The sequence below is a fragment of the Camelina sativa genome, chromosome 11, assembly GCF_000633955.1.
Source record: "Camelina sativa cultivar DH55 chromosome 11, Cs, whole genome shotgun sequence".
Taxonomy (NCBI): domain Eukaryota; kingdom Viridiplantae; phylum Streptophyta; class Magnoliopsida; order Brassicales; family Brassicaceae; genus Camelina; species Camelina sativa.
Window position 1 is genome coordinate 10,810,466 of NC_025695.1, and position 17,597 is coordinate 10,828,062.

At 37.6% G+C, this 17,597-nt stretch overlaps 5 protein-coding genes across 7 annotated transcripts; 3 read left to right on the top strand and 2 right to left on the bottom strand.

The window, feature by feature from the left end:
* On the bottom strand, positions 7–2,370 carry LOC104722801. The gene is made up of 6 exons (XM_010441036.2): positions 1,735–2,370; positions 1,296–1,407; positions 1,008–1,179; positions 710–918; positions 317–479; positions 7–223 (listed from the first exon to the last, which is right to left on the bottom strand). Exons 1-5 carry the CDS (start codon positions 2,271–2,273, stop codon positions 357–359), a joined length of 1,155 nt encoding a protein of 384 aa, XP_010439338.1. The 5' UTR covers positions 2,274–2,370; the 3' UTR covers positions 7–223; positions 317–356.
* On the top strand, positions 2,855–6,265 carry LOC104722802 (U4/U6.U5 tri-snRNP-associated protein 2-like). Of its 2 annotated transcripts, XM_019231443.1 has the most exons (9): positions 2,855–3,445; positions 3,531–3,775; positions 4,071–4,155; positions 4,246–4,431; positions 4,536–4,703; positions 4,798–4,935; positions 5,288–5,459; positions 5,544–5,718; positions 5,917–6,265. In XM_019231443.1, exons 1-9 carry the CDS (start codon positions 3,113–3,115, stop codon positions 6,011–6,013), a joined length of 1,599 nt encoding a protein of 532 aa, XP_019086988.1. In that variant the 5' UTR covers positions 2,855–3,112; the 3' UTR covers positions 6,014–6,265. The 2 variants fall into 2 exon arrangements, with proteins under 2 accessions (XP_019086988.1, XP_019086989.1); XM_019231444.1 differs by lacking the exon at positions 2,855–3,445 and having other exon boundaries at positions 3,661–3,775; positions 4,033–4,155; positions 5,917–6,263.
* Positions 7,447–10,835, top strand: LOC104722804 (phosphatidate cytidylyltransferase 2-like). Its single transcript, XM_019232947.1, is given in 13 exon segments — positions 7,447–7,547; positions 7,880–7,985; positions 8,164–8,370; positions 8,372–8,418; positions 8,580–8,731; positions 8,845–8,986; positions 9,144–9,300; positions 9,382–9,429; positions 9,511–9,597; positions 9,683–9,811; positions 9,896–9,952; positions 10,080–10,163; positions 10,243–10,835. Coding segments are annotated over 12 exon segments (1,266 nt in total). The 5' UTR covers positions 7,447–7,547; positions 7,880–7,916; the 3' UTR covers positions 10,330–10,835.
* On the bottom strand, positions 10,756–12,854 carry LOC104722803 (alkaline ceramidase 3-like). Its single transcript, XM_010441038.1, has 3 exons — positions 12,640–12,854; positions 11,601–11,909; positions 10,756–11,497 (listed from the first exon to the last, which is right to left on the bottom strand). Exons 2-3 carry the CDS (start codon positions 11,852–11,854, stop codon positions 10,984–10,986), a joined length of 768 nt encoding a protein of 255 aa, XP_010439340.1. The 5' UTR covers positions 11,855–11,909; positions 12,640–12,854; the 3' UTR covers positions 10,756–10,983.
* On the top strand, positions 15,629–17,516 carry LOC104722805 (golgin subfamily A member 6-like protein 22). 2 transcript variants are annotated; one of them, XM_010441040.1, is made up of 3 exons: positions 15,629–16,180; positions 16,637–16,843; positions 17,142–17,516. In XM_010441040.1, exons 1-3 carry the CDS (start codon positions 15,824–15,826, stop codon positions 17,328–17,330), a joined length of 753 nt encoding a protein of 250 aa, XP_010439342.1. In that variant the 5' UTR covers positions 15,629–15,823; the 3' UTR covers positions 17,331–17,516. The 2 variants fall into 2 exon arrangements, with proteins under 2 accessions (XP_010439342.1, XP_010439343.1); XM_010441041.2 differs by having other exon boundaries at positions 15,630–16,180; positions 17,145–17,516.

Here is a 17,597-nt window from a genome sequence, read left to right on the forward strand (position 1 = left end):
CCCTTACACTAGAGTTTCAGTAATAGAAAATCACAGATTTCCTAAATACTGTAAAATATTACATACAATATCAAACCTAACCATGTTGATACACAACCAACTAAAACAAAGAACCCAACGGAAGATGCAAAATAGCATTAAAGGAAGTTAAAAGTGAAAAGGTTCTTTTCTTCCCTATCAGAGTACTACACCCAGGAGTCATAAGTAGGTTCCCTAGATACACCTGCAAGAGAAGTTGTGATACAGAAGTCAGTTGCCGTTCTTGGACAATGCTGATATATAAATATCATAATCTGTGAAATCAAATCCCACTTACACTAGTAGTTCCTAGTTTAATTAAGTCAGACCAGAAGGTATCACGACTGCTTGTACATGTGGCGCCTCAGCATCTCATTTATCCCCACAGCTGAAATGCTGTCACATCCAAGAAGATCACGAAGCTTTTCATCACACTGAATGGCCATTGGATTTACGGGGTCCTGCAAAAGAATCAAGCAGCATAAACAATTCTTAGTTTTCTTGTTTATGGCCACTTAAAAAGCTCTTACAAATATGGCAAATGTGAAAACTTATACTGTACATTAATATTATAGAGTAATCAATCCCACATAACAAGCATTTGTAGCAGCAAAGTGGAAACTTTTGGAAAGCAATAAAGGAGCAACCGAAGTATTTCAACACCCACAAGGATCTTCAGTAAAATACTCACCTCTAAATTGTTGAGTTTGATGTATTCCCAAACACGACGAATGATCTCTTCGTCTGTCATCTCTGTCTCACCAGTGCCAAAGAACTTAGAAAGTGACTCCGATAATGTAATAGTTGAGCTAACAGGAGCTGAACTAACAGGTGTTAGCTCTGGGGTCTCAGTCTTTGTCTCCACCTCAGCTTTTGCCCGTTTTGCTTGACCAGAGTCCTCTGCCAAAAGTGATTTCAAACAGTCAGTAACATTGAACTAACCAAGAACACTTGAGAGTTCAGCAAAAACGCTTGTAATGAAACATTACTTGATGGATCAAGCGGGAGAATATGCTTAGCAAGCAACTTATTCATTTTGAACATGTCAGTGCAGTCAGTCTCAAAAACCACACGCAATGCATCATCACAGATGATCTTCCTCTTGTTACTCGGGTCTTGGAGGTTGTTCTTCCTTATATAAGCCCACAATTGCCTCACAATCTGAAACCAAAAAGACAAATATTGCAAACATAAAATAAAACAACAACCCAATTGCTTAATACACAATTGAAATGACTCATTGACATAAACGTAAAAGGAAGACAGTGACAACAAACCTCAGTTCTGGGAAGAGCAGGTTCACCAACAACGACTTGAAGTTCTGGAGAAACCCTACAGACTTTGTTTAGCCCTCCAGGACCACCCTTTCTTTTAGTTCCAGCTGGAGCACTGCAACGGACAACATTGAGGAAAAAGTTCACAAACCCAACATTGATAAATCGGTGAATAAGACAGAATTATGTGAGAAAAGTTTCAATCTTGTGTCAAGCATTAATAAACAACCACTACATCAGAACAGTGTGTGAATCAAAGATGTGCTAAATATATCAGAGGATGATAATTCTAAACTTGGGCATGTAAACCTAAAAAACCAATAAAGGAACAAAATTGACCTAAGATTTAGACATTCCTAAAAAGGAAAACCATGTTTATCAATAAAAGTAACAAAAGCCCTCAAATTAACGAAACCGAACCCTAAAATAAATAAAAACGGACCTTTCTTTTGGAGAAGCATTAGCGCCTTGTGAAAGCAGCACAGAGGATTGTTGTTGTCGCGGAGACTGCTGCTGATGCTGCGGCTGCATAAAAGCCGGATACAGCTGCCGGAAATTTAGGTCATAAGAGTGATAAGGAGGCTGGAGCGCGAAATGTGGAGGATACTGCTGGGCTTGAGAAACAGAGAATTGAGACGGATGCTGAAGCGTGAAATGCCCTTTCGCCACCACCGGAACATTAACACCGGAGTGCACATTCTGATGCTGATGCTGATGATGAAGATGCTGTGAAGACGGCGGCGGAGGAGGCTGAGATTGTACGACTGAAGCGGATGCGGAAGCGGCTGAAGGGTTATTATTAGGGTGAGAACGGAGGAGGATATTGATCTGATCTCTGATAAAAGTCGTCTTCTCCGTAAGGTCTAACCCTAACTTAGCTTCAAGCTGCTGAACAACACTGCTTAACGATGTGAGAGAGCTTGGGTCAGATTGCCTTAGCAAAGTCTCGACTCCTTTCGCTAGATCCTGGTCCGACACCATTGAAAACGATTCAGAAATCAAAGCTTTTTTTTTTTTTTTACATATACCCCACAAGAAAAAATGGCAACAAAGGAAAAAAACAAAATAACTCTCTCTGTTTCTTTCTCTCTCTCTCTCTCTTATCCTCTTCCTTTAGTTTGCTTATTTCTCTCTCTCTCTCTCTTTGTCTCTTTCTCTCTCTTCTTCTTCTTCGTCTCTGTCTCTCTCTCTGTCTTTATAAATCTGATGAGAATGACGAATATGCCCTTCAGGGTTGGTTAGATTTATCCGATTGATGACAAATGTCGATGTTACCCTCATGAGTCATGCTATCTTTGGCTTATTGGTGGAGGGTGTTGTCGTCTTTTAGCAAGTCTGTTCGCTTTTTACTTCTTCGCCAGCTGGTGTTACTCGATTCAAATGTCGAATTTGTCCTTGGAGATATTGACGCGTTTACTGGTTTGTTTCGAGAAGATTGAGGGTATTAATGGAAATTTCATCAGTGAATTTTAGATACTGACAAAAATAATATAATGAGAAAACCTCCTCATTATTGGGCTTAAACAATACGGCCCAATAAGAAATGTTCTCGGCCTTAGAAGCGAGTGAGTGAATCTTCTTGCTTGAGTCGGCTCTTTGAAGTTTGAAGGTTTTAGGTTGTAACGAGAGAGATTTTCGAATTTTCTCGGGAAAATTGGGTATGAGAGATTTGTTCTAGTAGATTCTACTGATTTGAAGTATCTAGGGCGTTTAAGTTTTGAAGAATCGGTGTTTTTTTTTTAGTCTAGTTGAGGATCTTTGTGAATCGCTGGGATTTTGTGGAGTTCTAGGGTTTTTTTGGAAGCAAGTTGTTGTGTAGGATGAAAAGTGAGAGAGAAGTTAAGAATGGTGTTTCTGAGGAAGAGAGAGAGGTGAAGAGGAAGAGGTCTGATTCGCCACCTCCACCACTGGGTTTTAATAACCCTCTTTTGCCGTTGGCTAATGCTTACGATGACGACGATGAGGATGAGGAGAACGAGCAGAAGAAATCTCAAACTCGTGGAGTTGTGAAAGGAGAAGGGAACGGTAACAAAGCTCAAGAAGAGGAAGTCGATGACGACGAAGATGATGATGCCTTTAAGGGGAGAAGAAAGCGTTCACGCAATGTTGAAGTTCGTCGTGATTGTCCTTATCTTGATACTGTTAATCGTCAGGTAATGATCTTGATTTCTAAATCTTTGATTGATGTTTTGGGATGAGTGTTCTAAAAACCCATTTCTTTATGTTGGATTTTCTCAGGTGTTGGATTTTGATTTCGAGAGGTTTTGTTCTGTGTCCTTGTCAAATTTGAATGTGTATGCTTGTCTCGTCTGCGGTAAGTATTTCCAAGGGAGGAGCCAGAAGTCTCATGCTTACACGCACAGTTTGGAAGCAGACCACCATGTTTACATCAATCTTCTGACGGAGAAGGTTTACTGTCTTCCTGATGGTTACGAGATCAATGACCCTTCTTTGGATGACATTCGCCATGTTTTAAACCCAAGGTATATTAGATATTTTGACTAGTACTTCCTTACTGCATTGTATTTGTGTGCAATCCTTTTCTTCGAACTGTATCTAACTCCATATTGATTTGCGAACATGTGTGGCTTAGCACGTAGTTGACAACAAAAGTATTGTTTTCACTAATATCTCAATCAATTTCTTCTTGCTAGTTGTCTGTATCATCTGCCTACATTTGTTTTTTGTGATAGCTTGAACCTATAACTCTTCTTTCATGCTTTTTCAAATTGTTTTTCAGTTCCTTTTTATGAAGGCTTCGGTGCTATCCATTTACAGGTTTAGTAGGGCTCAAGTAGAAGAGCTCGACAAGAATAGGCAGTGGTCTAGGGCTCTTGATGGCTCTGACTATCTTCCGGGAATGGTAATCTTCTCTCTCTCTCTCTCTCTCTCTCTGGCTACAGTTTTGAGTAAGTTTGTTTCCTAACTGGACTTCAATCTTGTAAATGTATAGGTGGGATTGAACAACATACAAAAGACGGAGTTTGTGAATGTTACAATCCAATCGTTGATGAGAGTTACTCCTTTAAGGAACTTCTTCCTCATTCCTGAGAATTATCAGCATTGCAAGTCTCCTCTTGTTCACCGTTTTGGAGAACTCACTCGGAAGATTTGGCATGCTCGAAACTTTAAAGGACAGGTCTGACTCAATTTATGCCTCTCATTTTTCTAGTTTTTTCCATGGCCCCTCTGCGATTCAAGTTTTCATTTCGCTTTGTTAATTTAAGTTTCCTTGTGTAATAGGTGAGTCCACATGAATTCTTGCAAGCTGTCATGAAGGCCAGCAAGAAACGATTTAGGATAGGCCAACAGTCAGATCCAGTTGAGTTTATGTCGTGGCTCCTCAACACTTTGCACATGGATCTTAGGCCTTCAAAGGACGCCAGCAGTATCATCCACCAGTGCTTCCAGGTATGTGTCTGTCCTTCGACATTTCAACTTAATGACGTTTGACATAATTGCTTCCAAAAGGCTGCATGTTGATGTAACCTGCCAACCATTACAGGGTGAGTTGGAGGTTGTGAAAGAGTATCAAGGCAATGAAAACAAAGAAAGCTCCAGGATGCCTTTTCTGATGCTTGGGCTAGATTTGCCACCGCCTCCTCTTTTCAAAGATGTCATGGAGAAAAACATAATTCCGCAGGTATACATCTCTTGTCTTAGATTTTGCAGTTATGGCTTGTATAAAGCTTAGAAAGCATGTTATTATGTCCCATATACAAAGTGCATTCCAGAAAGGGGAACATTATTATGAATTAGCCAATTAGCTATGTGAAGTGCAATGCTAGAAAACTATTAATTCTCAACATAATACGTAATAATGTCCCATTCTGCTGAAAATGGCTTTTTAACTGTCCTTGTGTAAACTGTCTTTTTGTCCATTTTATGACTTAGGAAGGGAAGAATTCTCTGAGTCCTTTCAGGTTTAGGCCTTGAGTAGCCATTAGTTTGTAAAGTGAGATAGTAGAAGCTAATTTCTTTGATGTTTGGGTCAGGTTGCTCTATTCGATTTATTGAAGAAGTTTGATGGAGAAACTGTGACAGAGGTGGTTCGCCCAAAGCTAGCCAGAATGAGATATCGTATAACCAGATCGCCTCCTTACTTGATGTTCCATATGGTTCGGTTCAAGAAGAATAACTTTTTCAAGGAGAAGAACCCTACCCTGGGTAAGTCTCAATTTGGACCTTGTGTGATATTGTTTTACAAACTAATGCCTGGTTAATTTGACCCAATTTTTATAAATGCCACAGTTAACTTCCCAGTGAAGGACATGGAGCTGAGGGATTACATACCATCATTGCCTACAGCCCCTGAAGGCGAGAAGGTGTGTTCAAAGTATAATCTAATCGCTAACATTGTACATGATGGTAAGCCTGAGGATGGGTACTTCAGAGTCTTTGTGCAGAGGAAGTCACAAGAACTATGGTAAGCTCTCTCGTCTCATTCGTTAACATAGAGATTTGGTATTTTCTTATAACTTCCTTGAAATAGGGATGGCAAAAGTTCAAAATGACCTTTATTTTAGCATATCACAGTGGAACACATAGTGACAGGTTTATGGTAGTAGCTAGATCTGTGGATGAAACTGACATAAATACATTTGCGGGATATTGTCCATTTCAGGTACGAGATGCAGGATTTGCATGTTGCAGAGACACTTTCCCAAATGGTAGAACTATCGGAAGCATACATGCAGATATATGAGCAGCAGGAGAAATAGAGCACTGGAAACCAACTCATTCACTTTAAGACTAAGTTTCCATAGATTTCTTGGATTGAAGAGTGAGATTAGAGACTTGTATCTCAGCTTTTTTTTTTGGATGGAAAAATCTTGAACCTCTTTAATTCTGTATTTGCAACAGTCAAAAGGCTAAGAGAACTTGTAGTAGCTATTTGGAAATATCATATTGAAAAACCCAGAGGAAAAAAACACATTGTTGAGAAAAAGAAAAGGGGTTTCCATCTCCAAAAAACACACAAAAGTTCTCTTAGGGTTGTTGAAGAAAATGAAAGAGGATGAAGGATTGCTGAGCCAATCCTACAAAGAATGTGAAGACTTCGCTTCTTGCGGCTAAGAAAAGGTTGAATGAGTCTGATGGAATGAAAGTGGATGATTCAACTGAGCTTTTGGTGAGTGTCTCACTCACTTATACTATACGCTAGATCAAACTTTACAATTGTTGTGGCTTTTGTTAGCATAAGAGAAAAACGTCAATGAAGGAAAAGAGATAAGAATCTCTGGTCCCAAAACCAATAGACATAAGAAAGGTGTTATAAGGACGGAAACAACTTCAACAACTGCATCATCAGCAAACCGGTAACAGAAGATGAGATCCGTGCTGCACTATTGGAAACAGGACGAGGACCAGCTACAACCAAAGAACTTTTATTCTATGTTCAGGAAAAGAATTGTCACCAAAGAAGTAAGTAGTAGTGTCTCTTAGTTGTCATCACATCTTAAGTAGGCCCTGCTATAATATAATCTAACATCATATTAACAAGTGTTATGGAGATTAATTCTCGTTATGCTAATCTAGTTTTATCCAAGACAAAAGATACATATGATCTTGATGTTATGCTAATAAAGAAGAGTTCTTGTCCTTGTTTTATTTTTTTTTTATGTAGGAAAGCATTTGCCAGTATTGTGAAGAAGATAGCAGATGTTCACAAGAACTTTGGATCCCAAAACTGCGCGTCCTTTTGAAATGGAAACGAGTCTCTCTGTAGGAACACGAGAAACCAAAAAATAAAGAGGATGATTTTGTTTTAATAATCCGCCTAAGTTTAACGCTTCTTGTTTGTAAATGTGTGCTTAAAATAAATTTTTAAAAAGAGAAGAATCTTTAGTTTAAAAGAAACAAGTAAAGAATCTGATTCATTATTTTTCCTCTTCTGGTTTAAACAAAATATATATTTTCCAATTTTTTCCAAAATACTAATTCTCTAATTATTATGACTGGTTCTGAATTATCAAAATCTATTAATTTCTACTGATAAACCAGTAAAAAGAGTTCGTATTTTCGTAATATTCCCAATCTTACATTTTTTATTTTATTTTTAAGTAATTATCACACCAGGTTGTAGAGAAGAGTATTAATTTGTCGCCTCTTTAAGAATAATAAAAAAAAAGGATTCGGGAAATAAGGGAATCCATTTCGTCTTTTACCTCATTGCTTCAAGTCCGTTTCTCTTGCTTCATCTTCACTCTCTCTCTCGCACAGACTGGTAAAATAGTAACTGAGCCTCACCAACAGGTTTACATGTCTCTTCCTTTTATCAATCACCCTCATTCCTTGTTTTCAATATTTCGGATTTTTTTTGCATCCTTCCTTCGGTGTGATTTTTTGCTCATAGATGATATGTCTGGTTGCTCGTTTGATTGTAAATTGAATACATTTAGAGATGAGAGCTTTTGAGTATCTGTTATAAGGTTCATGTCATTTAGATTGATTCAGATGATGAATTTCTCTTTTTATATGCAAATTGATTTCTTCAAATTAGTATGTATGTAGTTTCCATATTAGGATATATATATATATCATTGTTTTAGACTATGGTGTGATGATGTACAACCTAATTGTCACAGGTAGTCTATTGTTTTTCTTTTGGAAACTCAAGGCAAAATGCACAAGGGAATTGCTGCTGGTGATGCACCTAATACTCGTGTTCGGCATCGGAAGCGAAACAGTGATGTACGTTTGCTCTTATACACTGCCTTTCTATATAGTTAGTTAAGGAGATACAAATTAAAAGGCATATTCACATTGTTCTTGGTTTAGTTAAGTTGCTTTTCTTGTGTGTTTTAATCGTTATTGCTTCAATATGTATCTATTTTGGTTGAGAATTCGAACCAACTTTTCTGGCTTTTAGGTTGGTGCAGGGGCAGGCAAATCAAATGGAAGCCATTTACTTGTCAATGACACTAGCAAATACAAATCTTTTCTCGTTCGAGCTTACTCCACTCTCTGGATGATTGGTGGTTTTGCTCTTATTGTTTACCTTGGTCATCTCTACATTACAGCCATGGTGGTTGTTATCCAGATTTTCATGGCGAGAGAACTTTTCAATTTGCTGAGAAAAAACTCATGAAGATAAACATCTCCCTGGCTTTAGATTACTGAATTGGTAACTCACACTTCCCCCTCAACCTTTCGAGTTTCTTTATCTTTTGCTTTTATGTGGAATGTTGCTGGAAATGGATTCAAGAATAAGCTGGTATTTTTAGTACTTTTTAGATTTGTTGAAACCATTTTGCATTTGAAATTTTAGGTGTGTGTATTATGCAGGCACTTCTTTTTCACAGCTATGCTCTTTGTATATGGTCGAATACTTAGTCAACGGCTAGTCAATACTGTGACTCCAGACAAAGTCCTATATCGACTGGTCACCAGCCTCATCAAATACCACATGGCAATCTGTTACTCCTTGTATCTTTCCGGTTAGTTGTTTTATGACCTCTTGGTTTTACTCATTTACTGTGAGGAACGATGACTTTTGTCCACTGCTTTTGCTTAACATAGTCTCTCGTTTTCTTTGCTGTGGAATTTGTAGGCTTTGTTTGGTTTATTCTGACGCTGAAAAAGAAGATGTACAAATATCAGTTTAGCCAATATGCATGGACGCATATGATCTTAATTGTGGTGTTTACTCAGTCCTCATTCACCGTTGCCAACATCTTTGAAGGAATCATCTGGTAATCACAGAGTAGCTTATGACCCTTGTACCTTTTCGTTACATTCCGCTGGCCTTTGTAAATGACCTGATTAAATGTTTGATTCGAGAATATATGGATTTTTTAAAGATAGTTGTAGGTCTGTTTACTGAACAAAATATGCTGGTTGCTGGAGCAGGTTTCTCCTTCCTGCATCACTTATCGTCATCAATGACATATTTGCATACATCTGTGGTTTCTTCTTTGGAAGAACACCATTGATCAAGTTATCACCAAAGAAAACATGGGAGGGTTTCATTGGAGCTTCTATTACCACAGTGATTTCTGCATTCCTGGTAAGCTTGTTTTATCGGCTAATAACTGTATGGATTTAGATGAGTAGTGAATGGATTATATAATCTTGCGTATTTTTGCAGCTTGCAAATATAATGGGTCGTTTCCTGTGGCTGACATGTCCAAGAGAGGTACGTGGAAGTTTTTAGTCTTGTGCTGCCTTCTTTTCCATACAAGAACAGTAGTGATAACTCAGTTACGAATTTATACAGGACCTATCTACGGGCTGGCTTCACTGTGACCCTGGTCCATTGTTCAAGCAAGAGACACATGCTTTACCAGGATGGATTTCTGATCTGGTAAAGGCTGAATTGAATTGTACAATACTAAACAGTTAACTCGAGAAACATTTATCGCTTCTAACAAGAGGCGTTTACTTTGCAGTTACCTTGGAAAGAAATTACTGTTTTACCAGTTCAGTGGCATGCTCTATGTTTTGGATTGTTCGCTTCTATAATAGCGCCTTTTGGTGGCTTCTTTGCCAGTGGTTTCAAAAGAGCTTTCAAAATCAAGGTGGCTTTCAGATGATGGTATTTGATATATAATCCCAATATCTATGCAACATAGAGTCACTGTTAAATGTTCTCAAATATTCAGGACTTTGGTGATAGTATTCCCGGACATGGCGGAATCACAGATAGGATGGATTGTCAGGTATATATGGGCACATTGACTTCAGTACATTCTTATTGCCTCCTTAACCCCTTCAACATCAGTATGGTTCAGATTGTACCATATTTATTATTATTAGATCCGATATGACATTCTTTTACGTTTTTAGATGGTCATGGCTGTTTTTGCATATATATATCATCAATCGTTTGTTGTACCTGAAGTCCTCTCTGTGGATAAGCTCTTAGACCAGGTAAGTTGACTTCAAATGAACCAACACAATACATTGAAGTTCTCTTTGTTTGGCTTTTGATGATTTTTAATCATTGCAGATAATCACAAACCTGCCATTGGAGGAACAACAAGCTCTATTCATGAAGCTTGGCCAAATGTTGCAGGAAAAGCTTATTGGATCTTAGATCGTCACCACAACCCTTCATTGTACCATATTACTCTCCTCCTGTGTTACCAAAAAGTTAGAAAACCATTGGATACGATAGAAAGAAAAAAAAAGGAAAAGTAGAATAATAAGTTTGGTTATGTTTCTCATTTTTGTGTTCCATCTTGGTTTAGCCTCTGTATATAGTAATTGATGCCTTTATGAAAGAAAAGAGCTTTGTTTTGTTCTTTGCACAGGGTGACTGCTAAAGCTTGAGTTAAGCAATCAGTTCTCAGTTTTGTCTTAAGCAAATAGTGTTTGGAACTAATACGATCATAAGAAGAATTGATTATTTCGAGTTGCAATCAAAATCAAGACCTTGAATCAAAGATTGAGACCTGATTAAGTTAACAGCAAGAGAAACAGAAGAAAGCAACAAATTCATAGTTATGGTACAAAAGAGAAATTGCAGAAACAAGAGCTTTCCAGCAAGTTAAAAATCAATTCTTCTTAAGATTGTTCCCAATAACTAATACAAAAGAGAAAGAAAAAAAAAATCTAGGACTCTGTATCTAAAGAGTTGCAGTTCCAAAAAATAAAATAAAACCGAGGTCGAGATCCTGACAAAACGATGAACAAAAACTATATTTATGATCTTTCCTCTTCTGGGCTTTTTATCCCCTTTTCCTTCTTCTCATTGTGTTTTCGGCTTCTCAATCTTGACGTAAGGAAGAACTCCCAGAAAGTATTTTACCTTTGGATTCCATCCACGTTGCTGAGCTCGACAGAACATCAAGAATGTGTTTGCACAGTAAGAGTTGAAACTCATGAACACATGCCATAGAGCATGCCCCTGAGGATTCACAGGCCACTGAGATATCGTCTTGCAGAAGACACGGTCACAGATCCAGCAAATGCTTCCCACTAGGATCGTAGCAACATACCATTTGGCAATCCTTTTGGCTGCAGTGTCCTCTGTGTGAATGTAGTACTTGTACATCCGAGGGATGCATAGAAGGCAAAGGATCACGTAGTGGACCTTGAAACCAATGCCAAACCTGAGGAAAGCATGGACTACAGCAAAGGCAGCACCGTAGAGGAAGAGGAAAGTGGGCATTGTGCTTCGGTAATGCCAGTCTGGTGAGTAAAGGATGTACATGTAAAGAAGTATCTCCCACACCATTGGGGTCTCATCACTCTGTTGTTGCCTGATTGAAATCAAGAAACCAATGAAATATGATCCAGTCAAACAACTACACAGCAGTCATAATGTATCAGTAAAAAGTCAAGAGAAAGAATGAAGGTACTTACACGTGTTGCAAAGTGGCATGGTAGAGCATGCTGCCGATAGCAAGTATCATATTAGAGATGTGAAGAATGCTAAACCTCTTTTCAAACCGTTGCCTTAACGCATTGACAAGACCAATGAGAGCCAATAGGATTCCAGGGACATTGGATATGGTGTTATAGAACTCAGCAATGTAGGAAGAGTAGGCGTAGTTCATCTCACAACACTCTATAGTAGAAGTCACGGGACCCCAAAAGCTCGATATCCCATCAGCCATCTTCTATCCTCTCTCAGTAAGAATTATACTCCTCAGTAGTGAAAGCCTTTACACACTAGAAGAACCAACAAAAAAAACCACAAAGGCAAAAACAATCAAAAACAACAAAAGGCTACTGATTCATTAATCAACATAAGATAATGTAAAAGCAAGAACAAGAATCACTGTGCTAATATAAGTTTATTTTACCATTTACTACACCAAATTGTCTCTCAAGGGTCCAACAAAACTTGTACAGGACAAGCGTAAGTAACTAAATAACACTTAACTTGCAGAAACAAGCAACATACCAAAAAAAAAAGTATAAAGTAATAATTAAACAAACCAGCACGCTAATAGTAGCACTCAGATAAGATTCCAAACTTTTCCCATAATATGTAAACTACACTCACACACACACACAAAGAGTGAATAATCAAGACACAGGAAAAATTAAAAAGCCAGCCCAAAACATAGTTACAACAATGTACAGGAATTATGAACACCTTGTCAAACCCGATCAATCAATCACCAACAAAACTCAGAAACTAGAATTCAAATATATCAATTACTGCCAACACTTCAATTCCGAGTCTAACAACAACGAATCTAGGTCATATAAACTACACAATAACACAAATACTTGCTAAGGTCAAACCCAGGGAGATCCACGATAAGAAAAATCAGATCCACGACGTCAAAGATATGGAACAATTTTGATCCTAAAAACCAAAAAAAACAAAAAAAAACTCCAATAGCAAAACCCGATCCACATGAACAGCAGCAAAGGGAACAAAAAAACAAACCGTGTTCTCGCGATACAAGAGATCTATCTCCTTGCTTCACCACGAGTCTCTCTAAATCGCGCGAATCTCTTATTAAGCCTTAGCAACGCACGGCCATGAACAGATCGGCGGAATCAGATGAGAAACAAAAAAAAATCTTCTTCTCCGAGTGTGGGATGACCTTTCTCACGATCGATTCGTCTTCTCTCTTTCTCTCTTTCTCTCTCTTCCCTTTTTCTGAATTTTTAGCAATTGAGGGATATTTCCGTCTTTTTAAGCTGCCGGGATTTTGGATTTTATAAGTAAAAAAAAAAAAATTAAAAACGGAGAGCGGCGCTATTTTTTAACTACAGTAAACCGTCCGTCGACATGGATAGGGTAAATTTAATTTAGGTGAATTAGGTTAAATAGTAATTTGTGTTTGGGGTCCTCCTTATTTTATTTTTTTAGGTCTGAGACTTCGGTTATTTCGGTGAATTCAGTTCGGTTATTTCGGTTTTTTGATTTTTTTGAGTTTTGAAAATCTTACCGAATTGAACCGCAATATATTTCGGTTCGGTTATTTTGGTTTCTCAGTTAATTCGGTTTTAAAATTTCAAAACCGAAATTAACCGAAATTTGATTAAAAACATGAAAAATCGGATTTTTTGGTTATTTAGAGATAATTTCGGGTTTTTCAGTTTTATTTCAAATATTTCGGTTTTTTCGGTTTCGGTTTTTTCGGTTATTTTAGGGTAAATTCGGTTATTTTAGGGTAAATTTCGGTTTTATTAGTTTTTTCCCTAAAAAAAATTTAAAAAATTAAAATCAAAAAAAAATCGGTTAACCGAAAACCGAACCGAAATATCCGAAATATTTCGGTTTTTTTGAAAAAAAAAATTGTACCGAACGGTTCAGCCGCCATAACCGAAACCAAACCGAACACCAAAAATATCGGTTCGGTTGTCTCGGTTCGGTTTAAAATCCCAGGGCTAATTTTTTTACTTAATGCGGATATAAAAATGATTGGAAATTTCGTTTTAAACCACTTTATATCATATGTTTACGGTTTGGGAAGTTTTGCTATTTAGAGGCATAAACCAAGGAGTTTCACATAGATAGATTTTAGGCAATGAACTTTTTACCAATCATTTTTAAATTTTATGAGTTGTGAGTGTAGTTTTTTTTGTTAATAAAACTTGCTTTGTTTTCTTTTCCTCACATGTTTAACTAGTACTATTACAAATCAAAATGTACCGAGGATTGTTTGACTTTTTTTTTTGGTTCTGGTTACAAATTATGACTTATGAGCACTCTTTAAAAGCATGTTACAGCTTCATTTGTACAAACAGAGTAAGAGCAACTGCGTTTGTATCAAATTGGGGAGGTAAATCCATGTCACACGTTTAGAAGATAGTTTGAAACTAAAATCCACAAAAAACTCTACTATATAGTATGTATGATTATAATAGAAGCCGGTCGTGTTTCTGGTCACATTTTGTATTAAGTTTTTTTTTCATATGACGATGCACAAAAGGTAACGGTGCCTTTTGAGATATGGTACAACTAACTTAGGGAATGGTGAATCATCATGTCAACTATGGTTGTGCAGGACATATCCTGAAAGTTGATTTGCAGCTTTTTAAGATGAAATGCCTTATGATTATGTTTTCATTCTTATCTGTGTCCTTGTGTTTTGCTTGACACAAGACTACAAAGTATTTCACCATAAGGATTTCATAACTTCATTCGCTGGCTTGGTGCAGATACATGAATTGCTACAAGACCAAAACTTAAAAACCTTAAGCCCCGGATTATCCTAGCATTGGATAGAAGCTAACATTGCTATGGATATAATGGTGGTGTTGTTTGCACCTCCTGTTTTATGAGCAGGTCTTTGATGTCTCTCATGTACTTCTTATGTTTATTTGGATTATTATTAACTGGTCCTCCATACTTGTGAAATTTGAAAATGATTCAGTTCACTTTTTAATTATAAAATCGTTCTCTCTTCAGTCATTGCAAGTTCCCTCTGTTCAATGTAACAATTGTTCAAATTAGAACTATATTCCCATTAGATCCGTTCTAAATTGGTTAACACACCGCCACTGTTATTACTGAGATGAAGTCCAAGACCGTAACAATCCACAAACAAATCAAATCTTCATTACATCAACAATTCACATCAAAACCAACCACTCTTTATCAAATCAGCTATTAAGGGCAAATACTTCAGTTACATCATTAAAAGACTGTTAATCTTATGATCAAATTTTCAAAAACCAAACAATAGTGATATGATTCAGAAACATGTAGGCACCAATAAGACACATAACTGCTCATAAAGAAAAGATCAGATCGCCTGGAATGGAGCCTTAAATTTTAATCTACGAGAAAGGTCTCTTGAAAACAGCATCTTTTTATATCTGCTAATCTCATTTCTTAATTAACCTTTCTCATAAATCACTATTTATCTACAAATTAAATTTTGACAAATTAAAAGATAGGTAAGGTAGTAATAATTTAAACAAAAGATGTAAGAAACTCGGTAAGCAGATGAATCGACCGGAGAGATCTTAATCTCTCTCGCGACCACCGGCCAGATAGCTTCTTAGTTAATCTAGCTACAGCCGTATTTTTTGGCAAATTCAAGAGTAAAGGTATCGAATTCAACCCTTCTCTCGGTACAATGTAGCCCCTCATACAATGTAACTCGAATCAGATAAACACTTAAAACCCTAGACCTAGCCGCCATATGAAAGAGATGATGGTTAGGGACAATGTTTAAGCGACGTTTATATAGGAGAGAGCACTAGGGGTATATACGTCTTTTACTTTAAACTCTCTCCGAGGGCGCTTTTCTAGATCACAAATAGCCGAGAGAGAGTCTCTAGACCAGAGAGAGTCTTTCTCTTTGTGGAAAACCTAAATATTTCAAGCTACAGCACGCGTACGGTAAGCTCGAAACAGATTAGCGTATAATTACCGCACACGTGTACTTAGTCAAACCCCTCTAGCTTAGCGCGAGAGTCTTCTTGTTGCGTCAACCCAATAAAATTGGTCGCTTAACAAAAACTTGAGATCTGTCTGAGAGAGAGAGAGAGCGTTCATTAATTCTTTGTTCAATTTGAAAATTTCGTAACCTGGAAATTAAAAGTTTCATAATTGAATTTGTGATTCGAAAAAGTTTTGATTTTTTTGATTAGTGAATCAGCGAGGTCGTGTTATGGAAGGAGTTGGGGCTCGGTTAGGTAGGTCCTCGACTCGTTACGGACCAGCAACGGTATTCACAGGTCCGGTAAGGAAGTGGAAGAAGAAGTGGGTTCACGTTTCTCCTTCCGCCAAGAAGGACAATAACAACACTGCATCCGCCGCAGCCTCCGTTGTTAACAACGGTGGTGGTTCGAATTCCGACGGCAGTAACGGATCGCATTTATTGCTCTATAAATGGGCTCCATTGTCTCAGAATGGTAATGGCAATGAAGATGGTAATAAGAGTGAGAGTAATTCTCCGAGCGACGACTCTGTCACTGCAGCTGCAGCGGCTGAAGATCCTCCGCGACGGCGATTCAAATACGTGCCGGTTAGTTTTGTTAAAGTTTCTTGTGTTGTATTCTGTATGGTTGCATTGAATTGAGCTATGTCCTAGGGGGATTTTTGCTAGGAGTTTGATTGCTTAGGTGACTGCTACAGTGATTAGGGTTTTAATCGCTGTGTTAACATTTTAAAAAGGTTAGTTTTGAGCACTGTTGAAGGATTAATTGGTCTGGCCTATGTCTCTGTTTTGCCATTTTTAATTCATGTGGACTGATTTAGGGCTGGATTAGGATGGTAATGGAGGCAATGTATTAGTAGAACCGTCTTCTGGGAATCATGAGATATGTCAATGTTTTGAAGTTCATATCTTTTTGCATGGAATGATTAAGATTATCTGAAACTTTGATGAGGCTAAGCAAGAAAGTGTTATATAGGGTTTATCGTTTCATAGGCTTGATTATTTAGGGATCCACTAATAGTGAAGTGTGATTAAATGGTGCAGATTGCAGTACTTGAGGAAGCGAAGAAGGAAATTACTGAAATCGAGGATGATGAGAAGATTGAGGAGGATGAGAAGATTGATGAGGATAACAAGGTCGAGCAGGAAGACAAGGTTGATGAGGACAAAAGTGTAGCACAGTCTAGCGAGATGGAAACGGTAGTGGAGGAGAAGCCTGACATAAATGATGTTCCGATGGAAGATACACAGGTACAACAACACTCTGTACCTTTATTCTACCAAACTGAACTGTACCTGGTACTTATAGCCTTAACTGTCATTTCTTTTGGTAGTAGGCTTATCAATAACTGATCTTTTTATCTAACTTCTTTGAATTTTCTTGGTTTCTAGACTTTGTTTATCGCCAGCCATTATTGTAATCTTTTTTCTAGTTCCCCTTGTCCACGTGTTGAATTTGAATACCCGAGAATCGATTTGAATATAGAATGCTTCATGATCTTGTGTGATATTTTGTTAGATACTGAACCTCTCTTTTGTTTCTTGTTAGCAGGATGAAGAGAAAATAGTACAGGATGAAGAAAAAGTAGTACAGGATGACGAAAAAATAGCACAGGATGAAGAAAAAGTAGTGCGACAAGATTTGAACGAAAGCACTGTGGAGTTAGGACTGAACTTGAATGCAAACGATGAGGATGCTGAAAAGGATCCAAAAGACGACAAGCCATTAGAAGAATGATAAGCTGGATGCATTCCAACCCATGCTACTCGGTTTTGGTTTCTTGCCTTCAAGTCTCAATGTCATTAGGAAGAAAGACACACAGAAAGAACAAAACAGTCATTAGATGTGGATGCAGTTCCATGTTTTGGTCTGTTATCCATAACTTATTCCTTTTGTTGTTAATGGAAACGACTCATTGATTCAGACTAAACATTCGATTCATTGATTCAGACTAAACATTCGATTCATAGGAAATTTCTGGTCTTTTTGTCTGAACAATTTGAT